We start from the raw sequence: 13,250 nt of genomic DNA on the forward strand, positions 1-13,250 counted from the left end.
AGGGTGGGGCGGGGAGGAGTTGGTTTGGGTTGGGCTAGGGTCTGAGCTTAGTTGAGGTCAGTTCAGAATTGTGCTGGCTTCCATTCATAGAGCCCAAGGGTTGTTGGGTAAAGTAGCTCATAGTGTCCATGCATCTTCCTTGCCCCAGCAATGGTGCATGTGTTGTTAGAAGGCATTATGACATGGTTAAAGAACAAAAGCTAGCTGGGCTGAAACAGAGAGGGAGAGGGCTCCACCTTCTGGCTCACAGGAAATCCTCTCACCTGAACTAGGAAACCACACTGGGGTGTGCAAGTAGCTCAACCACAAAACCCTGAAGTGAGCTGAACAATGAAAGGTGCAAGCTAATACGTTCATGGTCCTGGAATGTTTTCAGATCAGATTCTGTGGTGGTTGCTAGTGCTACCTAACCCTACTTTTGTGGTGACTGTGGGCTTTCAATTAGGAATAAATAATAGTGTTCATATCTCCCTTCTTTTCATGTATACATGGAGGTCTTACAGAACTGCCAATAAAGGCTTAAATTGTAGAAAGACCTTGGTGCCTGTTTCTGGGCACTCTGTCAGTGGAATGCTCGAGCCTCAAGGAAGGACATAGCTCATATCATCTGTTGAGATAATATTTCACTCCTAGTCACATCCTGGTTGTTACAGCTGAAGCCTACAAAAAGACTGAAAAGTTCTAGTTCACATTGAATGCAAAATATTGATTAAAAACAGACAATCAGGACATGGTTTAACAATGCCTGCAAGTCCCATAGCTTTCAGTGGAACTTCTGCATACAGTGGTACCTCGGGTTACAAACGCTTCAGGTTACAGACTCCGCTAACTCAGAAATAGTACCTCGGGTTAAGAACTTTGCTTCAGGATGAGAACAGAAATCGTGCTCCGGAGGCGCGGTGGCAGCGGGAGGCCCCATTAGCTAAAGTGGTGCTTCAGGTTAAGAACAGTTTCAGGTTAAGAACGGACCTCTGGAACGAATTAAGTACTTGACCTGAGGTACCACTGTACTAAAATGCATGCTGAATTTAATAAATGGGACTCTTCCCAGTATTGGGGACATTGGGGATTGGGATGATATGATCAAGGAAGAGAATGGCTTGACTGATGTACCAGATGGCCCACTTAGGAAGATGATCCATTAACTCAGAATAAACTCATTATCCCATTAAAAAGCAGGATTTTCAGTCCCTTGTTTTATAACTGTGATGAGTTGGCTTTGGTGTTTACACAGAATGGGCTGAATGATTAACTGTAAGCTATACGGATGCTATTAGGTCTGTTTGGCAATCATAATGACCTAGGTTTGTTTGAGGAGCAGTATTGCCAAGGTGCTGGAGCTAGTTCTGTACAAGGCGTTATGACAGCAGCACAATTGCTTTCGATCTTCTTGCTATATCGTATGAGACATGGGACATAGTCTGTTGCACTGGCAAAACAAAATCAGGCACAATTACTTTGTAATTGCTTCAAGGTATTTGATAAGCTGCTTTGCCTTAGCATGACCAATATATTCATGCAAACATTGGATGAAACATGTAGTTAATCACATAGGACTTACATAGGTCTTAAGAAGCAAATATCATGTCTGCTTGTATTGAAAGCCTCTGAAATGGATGTTGATTTGAATTTGCAAGGCAGCAATTCCACATTCATACTCCCTATGCAATCTTTATACAAGTTAACAAAAATTCAATCCCTTCCTGGTTTATCCTCACAACCCAGTAAAGCAGGTTCAGCTGAGAGTGACTGAACCAAGGTTGGTTTCATAGTTAAGTGAGGATCTGAATGGCTCTACTTTTGGCATAATACTTGAACCACTAGAACCACATCTGCTCAAATATATACCCAGTTTCAATCAGCACTCAGCTCTCTAAGGAAGACCTCAGCTTTCCATGACATCAGAGCAGACAAGCCAGTTGCATACTTCTGGGCTGTTGATTGTGGAATGTGCTAGGTTGTTAAAAGGGGCCTTTTTTCTATTGAAAATGCAGCTTTGAGTGGAAAATCTGCAAGGTGTGCCATAATATTCCTAGCTCCACCCCCAGTTCTTACGTTGTCACTCTATTATGTTCTGACACCTTTGTGGTTGGGGTTGCAGGTTGAATAATAAGCTGGCTTGTGGACTGATGCAATCACGACTCTAAATTCTAGGTGAAAAACAAGAATATTAGCTTTTCCAGCTTTTACTTTCTTGCCCCAGCTAGTATGGCCAAGTCAGAGCTGAAGTCCAGCATAAACTGGAAGCAAGTTTCCCTACAGTTTCTGGAACAGTGTAGTTCTTTGCCTCTTCCCTGTATTTACCAGCAAACTGATCAATTCAGCATAGCCTAGTCAAATCCCGTAACACTTTGCTCCAGACTATATTTCATCTCTCTGCAGATGCTTGGTCTTTAGAAATGCAAGTCTTGGGTTGCATAGCAATACTGGGCAGGTGGGAATTTCTCAGATAAGGGAAAAACCAAATTAATTCAAGCACTTGAACTAGGGATGGTGTGTGTGTATGTGTTTAGTAATTTGAGTTTATCAGGCAGCTTAAGGTGAAGTAAAGGATGCTACAGGTCTCCAGTTCTATTCTTTATTTGCATGCTCAAGGTTGCACTCTTCCTCAACACTGAACTATTTTATCTCGGTTAATGCTTTGACTTTGCCACATTCCCATCTCTGAACTTCTGTTATAAGATGAAATTGCTGAGCAGAAGCCAGGAATTGAAGGTCAAATGCTCTCCGTATTAAATGAAGTTAAACTTCCTAGACGGTTTAGGGTAAATGATTTCATATAGCAATTCTTATATAAGCAGTCTTGCTTCGAAAACTGTTAGGAACAATTCCATGTTAAGAGTAACATTTTGTATTTTAACATTTGTTCTATCCAAACACAGATGATCTGCTGTTTCTCCTAACCAGGGAAATCTTAATTCACTTCAAAGGAACAGTAATGCCACCTCGTGGTGGCCAACTCTACTGCAGGAAAAAACTTTACAATTAATTCATACCCTCCCGCACAAAGAATATTAGTCAGAGTTTCTCATTCATAACCTGTAATCAGAGGGAACATCTGCAGTCAATATATCAAACTACGGATGTTTGATGCCTATACACAATATTAATTATATTAATAATTTGCCAACTGGTATACAGAAATGAATATACTTTACTCTGGGCCACAAAGTGAAAAAAGGGCACAAGGAACCTGCAGAGTCATAAAATATGACCTCCCAAGTTATTTTTTTAAAAAAATAGACTAAAACTACCAAGTTTCAATTTAATCTTTGTTAACGTTAGGACAGGACTTTATCCCAATTTCCATTACTTTGATAGCATCAATCACTTTTTGAGTTTGGACACCTTTTTCTACATTTTCGAATAAGTACGATGGGAATGTAGTGTCAAAAAATAAGGTACAAATGCAGATCTTTTTTCACCTATAAAAGGCAGCTGATGTGCATTTCATTTTGTAAAGAATATATTCAGGTTGTGTTCAACAGGGTCACTAGGCTAATGGTAATTTGGCTTACCAAAACAACAGAGACAATTTTTGGAAACTCCCTCCTCACCCCTTGCAACTTCCATATCTCCCTAAATATGCTGCAGAGATCACTGGATATTGTTATTATTTAAAATAATTTATTATTTATACCCCACCCATCTGCCTGAGTTTCCCTAGCCACTCTGGGCGGCTTCCAATAGTGTTAAAAACAATACAGCATTAAATATTAAAAACTTCCCTAAACAGGGCTGTCTTCAGATGTCTTTTAAAGATAAGATAGTTACTTATTTCCTTCACATCTGAAGGGAGGGCATTCCACAGGGCGGGCACCACTACCGAGAAGGCCCTCTGTCTGGTTCCTTGTAACCTCACTTCTCGCAATGAGGGAACCGCCAGAAGGCCCTCGGCGCTGGATCTCAGTGTCTGGGCTGAATGATGGGGATGGAGACGCTCCTTCAGGTATACTGGGCCAAGGCTGTTTAGGGCTTTAAAGGTTAGCACCAACACTGAATTGTGCTTGGAAACGTACTGGGAGCCAATGCAGATCTCTCAGGACCAGTGTTATGTGGTCCCGGCGGCCACTCCCAGTCACCAGTCTAGCTGCCGCATTCTGGATTAATTAGTTTCTGGGTCACCTTCAAAGGTAGCCCCATGTAGAGCACATTGCAGTAGTCCAAGCAGGAGATAGCTTCAGTTCCCATTCTACAGATCATCATCTGAGTGACACTGTTGAATAGCATCCTATAAACCCATGTTCTGCCATAGCTTATAAGATAGGCATTATGTTCTCAAACAAGGAAGAAAATTTGCTTTAACAAATTGCTACTTTAGAGCATAGTGCTGTAGAAAAAAGATGGAATCATAGGCCTTGTTCCCACATACAGTAAACCATGGTAAATCGTTTTCTATATATGCACCAATCTCACCCACTTCGCTCCCCATAATTAGCACAGGGGAAAAACAAAGCATATTCCCTGATTTAACATCAAGGCTGAATCAGGGATCAGTTTGTTTCATTCAAACCAACTTTGATCAGTAAGCCACAAATCTTCTTTACAGATGTTTTATTTGGAACAAAATTACCGGTAATCACGATCCCGAGTTCAGACAACACTAAAGCCAGTGATCATGGTTTGTTTTATGCACTAGCAGAGAGGAAGGAGCAAAGTGTTCATCATTGACTTGTTTACAGCAAATCATTAACCATGGGTTTTCTGTGATGGGCAAAATTGGAATTACTACATGTGCTGAACTTCTGTAGCTTCAACAATCAGGAATGAGTATCTGACTAGCAAAGTACTTTCACCAAAATGCTAGTGCCAAATTTACTTCTCCACTGTAGGATAAACTCAAGTAAAGCATGTGGATATTCTGTAGCGAGCTAAATATATAATTAAGTATGCAGAGACCTTAAACATACTTACTATCTGGGCCAAACCACTTTTTAAAGAGTTTTTAAAAAACCAACCACCACCACCACAGAACATCAGGAGTAATAATTATCAGAATTTTATCTCCTTCAATGCTGTGATCCTGAGGAAAACCCCTCCCCTAAAGAAGATACTTGCATTTCGGAGAAAATTCCCGTTAGTGCCAAAAACTATTAGCCCCTTCCCATGTACCTGATATTCTTTGCAGTTTTAAAAAAAACACCCTTCATTAAATGCAAATACACATTTAACACCATGCCTTCATTGGGCCCTCTCTGCACCACGATTCAGAGAAACAGAAGGGACAGAAGGCTGGCTACCGTACTCACCCAAAATAATGAGAATTTGTCCAATAACAGCTGTCACCATCTTAATTTAAGGTATAAATTTGTCTCATGCGTTTGTGCAAGTCCAAAGAATTAGGATAAATTTAAGTGGTTGTGTAGTAGACTGCGCTGACATATTGATCATAAGTTATTCTCTTCTACCATTTACCAGACTGCAACTTACATTTGAATAACTGAGCCTGTTTTTCTTTGACTGGCCTCATGTGACTCAAATCCCACTTATGCTGCAAACAATGAAATATAAATGATGAAAGACAGCTTTGGTTTCTTTTTTATTACATCAAATATCATACCAGCAGTATATAGCCTGCACAAAAAGTAAGGTTGCACATCAAAATTCTTTAAATGTACAGTGCACTGATTTAGTCTCTTCGCAATGGAGTCATTTCTTCTTTAATTCCATCTTTTGTGATAATGCAGATTTTTAGTGCATCCCCAGTGTATACATCTCTTTCTGCAGCAGAAATAAAGACATCCTTGACTAACTGCAAAGCCTTCTCCAGAGACAAAGACACATGTTCCACATTCTGCAAGTTCTTCAGACCAACCTTTCAAAAAAAAGACATTTTAATTAACCTTTCTGTTCTCAACTTTCATTTGACAATTAAGATGAGGGCTACTTTGTTACAGGCCACTACAGGTTTTGCCACTAAAAAAAATTAAATCAAAATAATGCGTAAGGAAGTCATTTGGTAAATGATCACTACATTCATTTGGAGGCGGGGGCAAAATAAGGGAATAAATTAAAGGCCAAATTCGCAAATTTGCTTTGGCTGCAATTGCTGGAAATCAACTATTCATAAATGCCATGACATCAAAATTACGGACAACTGATGAGATGACAGCAGTTTCACATGTTCAAGGTAAGTGATGGATGCAAGCATTATCTGAATGCAGTTATGGCAAATAAAATAGTCATCCTCTCGGAATTAATAAAAAAGAAACTGAAACAAGCACAAAGGACCAGTAGAATTCGTTTCCTTTTTATTTAAGTGAACTTCTAATGCCTGTGGCATGATCATGCTTGGTCAGCCAGAGCAGCACTGCTTTATAGAATGACAACACTTTCAGGAACTCCCAACCGAGCAAACAAAGTCCCCAGAGATGCTTATCAGCCCACCTGCTCACATAATATCTACATTAGTCATCAGTAGGCTAAGAGGAAAGAACCACCAAACTTGTCTAAAGCTATGACGTCTGGGGTTCTGGAAGCAAATCCTAATTGTTCCAGGCTGCCAAGAAGGTAGCCATTTACAAGTTTGTTCTTGTGTATGGAAAATTAGTTGATAAAAGCTTGTCTGTTTCTTACTCTTAATTTTCTATTAAATGAAAACTACTGTATGTCAAACATGGAGGCCATCAGAAGCACAGAAGAAACATTAAGTGCTTCAGAAACAATTCAACTACAATCAAACCTTGGTTCTTGAACAGCTTAGTTGGCGAACAAATCAGCTCCTGAACGCCGAAAACCTGGAAGTAAGTGTTCTGGTTTTCAAACGTTTTTCGGAAGCCGAACATCCGACATGGCTTCTGCTTCAGTGCAGCCAATCGGAAGCCACGCCTTGGTTTTGGAATGGTTTTGGAAGTCAAATGGACTTCCAGAACGGATTAAGTTCGAGAACCAAGGTTCCACTGTAGTTCTATGTCAATGTAACCGCTAACCAGAGAGTCATGTCTGAAATCTTACCTGGTTGTCCAGCAGAGGCTGCAGCATGGCACTAGCTGATCCACCAGCTTTGAAAGTATCTCTCTGGTAGGAGCCTACCGGATCAAAGCTGTACACTGCACCCTTTCCTTAAGAAGAAAAAGAAGCTGACGTTAGAATCACAAGCAGCAACCATGAATAAGGTCTAATAGCTGGAGCAGACACACACAAAAAAGGCAACGGCACCCACTTCAGTTTGGAACCAGATGATGTGGATTTAACAGAAATCGAGTAATGAACTGTCATCTTAGATAAAACTGGATGAGAAATTATATAGCTACCAAAGCATAACAAAATTAATCACACAATCCAAAAGAATGAACTTGAAACACAACCCAAAAGAATGAATTCCAAAAATCCAACAGGTACTGGCCCATTTCATATGCAACTCTAAGGCAAACCACAACTTGCCATGAATGAACATTGTGTGGGTTCCTGGAACAAAAAGTGCAGTTGCAGTGCTCCATCCCTGGCCCTGATGCCACCATGCTACCTAGGGCTGAGCTATGATTTGTCTTAGCATTAAGTCTCAAGCTGTGCTTATGGTTTGTGGTAAACCATGAACTGTAAACCAAGAACAAACCTTAGTTTACAGTTCATTGTATGTGTGAAACATTTTAAATCAATGGCCTGGTTCATACATTATGCCAAGCCATTCTCTGCCTAGCCAATGTATGGTCTGTTTGAATTGAGGAGTGGCTACTCCAGAGTGTTGCAGAGCAGTAGAAGGCTTGGGGCTTCATGGGCATGAATGTCATGGTTCCTGAAATTTGTTCTGATTGTGCAGATAAAATTTCACGGCTATACAGTGGTACCTCGGGTTACATACGCTTCAGGTTACAGACTCCGCTAACCCAGAAATAGTACCTCGGGTTAAGAACTTTGCTTCAGGATGAGAACAGAAATCGTGCTCCGGCAGCAGTGGGAGGCCCCATTAGCTAAAGTGGTGCTTCAGGTTAAGTACAGACCTCCGGAACGAATTAAGTACTTAACCCAAGGTACCACTGTAATTCTACAGGATGTGTTGCTAGTGTGTGAAAACAGGCAAAATCCAAGGATCCCCAGGCACGCACCTCCAGATGGTGGAGACATCAGGCGCCATCCTGGCACCCAGACATCTTCACTTTGTCACAAGCACGATAGCTAGGTACAAAATACATTTGGTGCCTAGCAAATTTTGAATGCTGCAAGAGAGACTTATATTTACTAAGAATTCAAATTAGACTTTACCTTCTTCATCTAATCCACCAATTATGTTGTAAACATAGTAAGGGAAGAATCTTCGAGAATACAGGATTGTAGAAAGCATGGCTGCAATAGCTCCAGCACTCATGGTCTTGTTATTGGAATGTTTGTACATCTGGAATCAAATGGCAAAATTGTTATAACAGAAACAAGGTGGAAGTTCATGCTGAATGTTTCCCTGAAACGAGCTGCAGAACAGGCAAGATGGTCAGATTCAGACTACCACATAAGCAGGCTACTCTACCAACAGGCATGAAAAACTAGTTATCATTAAAGGGTAAAGGAGTTCCTTAAAACATCTGGCATCACCCAATGTTGTAACTGTACACTGGAACAGCCACCTAAGTTTTATACACACCCCTGAGGTTAAAAAACAACAAAAACGCAAATTTACTTTCTAATCCACAATGCTTCAGCTGTTGTGCAGAGAAATTATATTTGATTCACCACTATGCCATAGGAATTTCTAGGCTTAAAAATATTTTCTTCGCATTTTTTATTAGCGTTTGACTGCCTCCATTTACAAACATATATAAATAAATAAATATAATTTACCTTTAGCCTTGCTTCAATAATTTTAGTAAGTGTAAGGCAGTCTCCGTGAAATCCACTGCAACCAATGACCGTTGTATCTGTCCTGTACAAATGCAACATTAATATGATTTTAAGTAATCTTGACATGATGAATACTCTCATATAAGATTTTTTGTTAAAGTATCTTTAGTTGTCAACTGTAACACATTAACTGTAAACAAAAACATCAAAGAATTCCTCTCATTCAAATTTTCATAAAGCGGTGTTGTACGAATTACAACTTTACTGCTTAACATGCAGAACCAGGACTGATTCAGTTGTGCATTGATACTTTTTCTATTCAACATGATGATAAGCAACTGTGCTCACTATCACATGGGCCCATGCAATTTGAATACAGTGCTACACACAACTGGAGCAATTATATGGAATGCATTCTTGTAAGACGTGATGGTGATGTACTAGCTGTGAAGGCAAAGTACAACTTACGTCTTCACAGGCCACATGCCACCAAATACCAGCTGCTGGAAACTTGTTGGCTTCTCAGAAGCATCTGGGAACACATGAGCCTTTGGGTCTGATTTTGCAAAGCTTTGCTTATGTTCTTAACTCCATGTACTGGTGCCTGAGTATACTTTGGTTCACTTGATATATTCTCCACCAGATCACAGGTTCTTGAAGACACCACAGAATCACATAAAGGAAAAGTGGCAGTAATGCACAGCTGGACCAGCCCCAAGACTCCGCATAGCATATTATATAGCATATAGTAATTTGCACAAACCCTGCCATTTACAGAGAAAGCTATGGAGACAGTATTAACAAGTACCATCATCACAAAAGACCAACTGATGTCAATAGAAGGTTACAAGTCAAATGTTTATATCTAGACAACCATTTAAGAACTATTCTACTATAAAGCTAGCAACACAACCCTATGCAGAAGTCCTACTATGTTCAATGGGGCTCACTCCCAAGTAAGTGGATACATAGTATGCCTGCCTAAAACAGTAAAACTAAGTCTACAATTCTATACCCACTTACCTAGGAGTATATCCTAATATGCTAAGAATGCATCCCCAGTTGGAACCTATGAGACATGTCTATTAAGAAAGCTAAAAGGCTATATATTTCATGCATCAAATGAAATGAGTTATGCAAAAATGAGTGGTTTGTGGTACTACTCATACCTAGCAAATTTATTTCCTTTGCCCTGGAAAATTCTGAAGCAATATTATAGAAAACATTTTTGTTTTGTAGTCTGAAATGTCCATGACGTGCATAAGCATGTAACTGGGTGTTTTTCCAATTTCACTTTAAAGAATATTACCCAAGAGAAGACACTGACATGTTAGTGAAACATGTTAGAAAGTGAAACTAAAACTACTTATTTAGAAAAGGCTGGGCCTACCAATGTTCCAAGAGCTACTACAGCAGAACAATATTTTACTCAGAAGTAAATACTGCCATGTTCAATGGGGCTTACTCCACAGTAAGCGTGTTCAGGTTTGCAGCCCACGTGCACTCAAAAGCATGACCTAACACAACTTTTTGTGTACTTGAATAGCAGGCACACTGCAATGTGCTTTTAAACCGCTCTTTCATTTTCAAAAGCTGCTTGCCATGAAGGATGGAGGAACACAGCCAGAGAATTTCACCGTTTTACCAGATGGCATATTATGTAAGATACAGCCAAGTTAGGCAAAATCCTTGTCAGTTAGTTATCATCCTTCTAGCTAAAAGTTTGAGATACTTGAGTTTATAAGAAATCAAATGAAGCTTATGGAAACACCAGGCTTCAGTGAAGTCCTGTTTCAAAAAGCAAAATTATAAAGGATTAAGTTAGCTGCAACGAAGATATGATGCTCTTGATGACTAAGGAAAATTACAATCTTAGGTTCTATCAAGTTAAACTTACAGTTTGTAGCATTTTGGACTGTCCCGGCTATGAATTGCATAGTCTTCACTCAGCCGGGTGTCTGAGGCAACAATAGAAAAGTCTTCACCAGCAATTGCCAATATAGTCCTTTAAGACAAAAAAAGGAACAAATGTTTCTGGGTACCGTATTTTTCGTCCCATAGGACGCTCCGTCCCATAGGACGCACCTACTTTTTTTGGGGGGGGGGGAAATAAAGAAAATTTTTTCCCCTTTATTTCCCCCCCCCCAAACCAGGTCGGGGAACAGTGGGATGGCGGTGCTGCACCTCCCCGCTGTCCCCCGAGCTTGAGGGGCTGGCCGATGTCTGCCTGGCACGAGGGGCGCTCTGCTTCAAGGCGCCCCGCGCGTCGGGCGGCAGGCTACTGTCCGCAGCATGGGGAGCCCTCTGTTTCAGGGCGCCCCACGCGTCCCCCCCGGTGCGCAAGGCTTGCGGGCACCCTCCGGAGGGCGCCCCGTGCTCCCGCCCGCAAGCCTTGCGCTCCCGGGGGGAGATCCCCCGGGTGCGCAAGGCTTGCCGATACCAGCGCGGAGCATGGGGCGTCCTCCGAAGGGCGCCCCGTGCTCCCGGCTGCCACCCGCAAGCCTTGCACTCCCGGGGGGAGTTCCCCTGGGAGCGCAAGGCTTGCCAACACCAGCGCGGAGCACGGGGCGTCCTCCGGAGGGCGCCCCGTGCTCCGCGCTGCAGGCTGCCGCCCGCAAGTCTTGCGCGCCCGGGGGAACTCTCCCCGGGCGTGTAAGGCTTGCGGATAACTTCCTGGAGCCTGGAGAGCGAGAGACGTCGGTGCGCACCGACGCCTCTCGCTCTCCAGGCTTCAGCGAAAGCCTGCATTCGCCCCATAGGACGCAAACATATTTCCCCTTCATTTTTGGAGGGGAAAAAGTGTGTCCTATAGGGCGAAAAATATGGTACTTAGGATTTAGCAAACAATTCAGCTCAGCAACACAAAAACTAGAAATCCTCCAAGTACAGTATTATAGATTTTGCTTTGGAGTTGTGATTGTTCCAATAAAAACCACATCTAACAAGTATTTGAAGACATAATCACATAATGCATTGCAGTAATGCAACCTGCAGATTACCAGAGCATAGACAACAGACATTAGGCTATCTCTGTGCAGATAGGAGCACAGCTGAGCCATCAGATGAAGCTGATGTAAGCACTCTGTGTCACCAAGACTACCTGAGCAATGGATTCAGGAATACCCCAAATAAGGTACCCACTCTTTCAGCAGGAGTGTAATCCTGTCATTTATTGACTCTTGTCATTCTACCCTCAGTTATCGATCCACATTTATACCAGAGAATCAGATACAGGCAACCCCTGATTTGAACAGGGGTTGCATTCTGGGTCATTTGTGCATGTTAGTGGAGTGCGTGCAAGCACGCCACACTTCTGCCCGGATCCAAAAACAGCCTGCACATACGTGGTTGTGCATTCTTTGAAAGCACTCAAAACTAGAGTTTCACTGACATAGCAGCCAGATCTCAGCAATTTTGCTCAAAAACAGGATGCCAGACTAACGGAGAGTCTCCCCGCCCCCCCAAAAACCCCTTGGTTATTGTTTTTCCTTAGTGCACTTGTACAACTGAAAAAATACTGACAGCACTCTGAATTAAAATAAAAAGAAAATCGGATATACGTAAGGTTAAGAGATGAAATACAACTGAGGGAATCAAGGAGGAGCCACCCTCACCAACGGGAAAACCTGAAAATCCATGATAAAAAAGGCTAGGTAGACTGGGAGGGTGGGATTAAAACTATTTTGTACAAGTTTTGATCTGGAAAAGCACACCGACTCTGTCGAGACCTTCGGGTGAGCATATGGAGGCCGTGACAACTTTGGGCTCTCACAGGAGGGCAGCGATGTGATGCTCTTGGTGATTGCATTCATCTTTAAAGCTGTTCTAGTGTTTTAAACTTGGAAGCCGTCTTGGGGGGGGGCGGACTTTCTACGGCCATAAGGCATAGCTGTCAACTTTTCCCTTTTCTTGCGAGGAATCCTATTCGGAATAAGGGAATTTCCCTTAAAAAAAGGGAAACGTAGCTATGCCATAAGGTGGGGTCGGATTGTAATAAAACAAGCACGTCTCGAAGACATAACAGCCAAACACTAGGAAGTAGGGCTGATCGCGTGCGCGAAGCAAAAACCGCCGTCATTTGGGCAGCCCGGACCGAGCCGCCGAATACAAAAGGAGAGGACAGGAAGCGGCTGCCAGATACTCACCCGCCATTGAAGGTGTAAGGGGAGAAGCGGTGTTGCAGGGCAGAGCCCTGCTTCGCCTCACAACCCAGGCCAAGCGCGGGCTCGGCGTAGCCTGCTGTCGACAGCATCGTTAGCTTCACAAACCCGGCCGCTTCCCGGACTGCTGCTGCTGCTGTCTCACGGCAAAATGGCGTCTCCGGAAGGGAGCCGGTTTCCCAAGCCCTCTCTGGGCGGGATCCTCGACGACTTCCGGCGTCGGCACCTGCGCGTCGCAGCGCCACCTGCAGGCGGGAGGCTGCTAGGAGTCACAAGGGGGCAGCGGAGACGAAGGAGTGGGGATTCATTTCAAGCTTC

The 13,250-nt window shown here is 42.6% G+C and overlaps 1 protein-coding gene across 1 annotated transcript; it reads right to left on the bottom strand.

The window, feature by feature from the left end:
* Nucleotides 1-5,526: 5,526 nt before the first annotated feature.
* Nucleotides 5,527-13,098, bottom strand: PSMB1 (proteasome 20S subunit beta 1). Its single transcript, XM_081855900.1, has 6 exons — nt 12,918-13,098; nt 10,670-10,777; nt 8,773-8,854; nt 8,203-8,332; nt 6,955-7,061; nt 5,527-5,815 (listed from the first exon to the last, which is right to left on the bottom strand). The coding sequence occupies exons 1-6, from the start codon at nt 13,022-13,024 to the stop codon at nt 5,630-5,632; spliced, it is 720 nt and encodes a 239-aa protein (XP_081712026.1). The 5' UTR covers nt 13,025-13,098; the 3' UTR covers nt 5,527-5,629.
* Between the last annotated feature and the right edge of the window lie 152 nt (nt 13,099-13,250).

Source organism: Podarcis erhardii, assembly GCF_964252035.2.
Source record: "Podarcis erhardii genome assembly, chromosome: 3".
NCBI classification, from domain to species: domain Eukaryota; kingdom Metazoa; phylum Chordata; class Lepidosauria; order Squamata; family Lacertidae; genus Podarcis; species Podarcis erhardii.

Excerpts from the sequence above, each read along its gene's own strand:
- PSMB1 (XM_081855900.1), bottom strand. The coding sequence starts at position 13,024 with ATGCTGTCGACAGCAGGCTACGCCGAGCCCGCGCTTGGCCTGGGTTGT. Across the intron at positions 8,855-10,669 it reads AGTCCAAAATGCTACAAACT|GACAGATACAACGGTCATTG; the intron begins GTAAGTTTAACT and ends GCATTTGTACAG. Across the intron at positions 7,062-8,202 it reads TGGTGGATTAGATGAAGAAG|GAAAGGGTGCAGTGTACAGC; the intron begins GTAAAGTCTAAT and ends TTTCTTCTTAAG.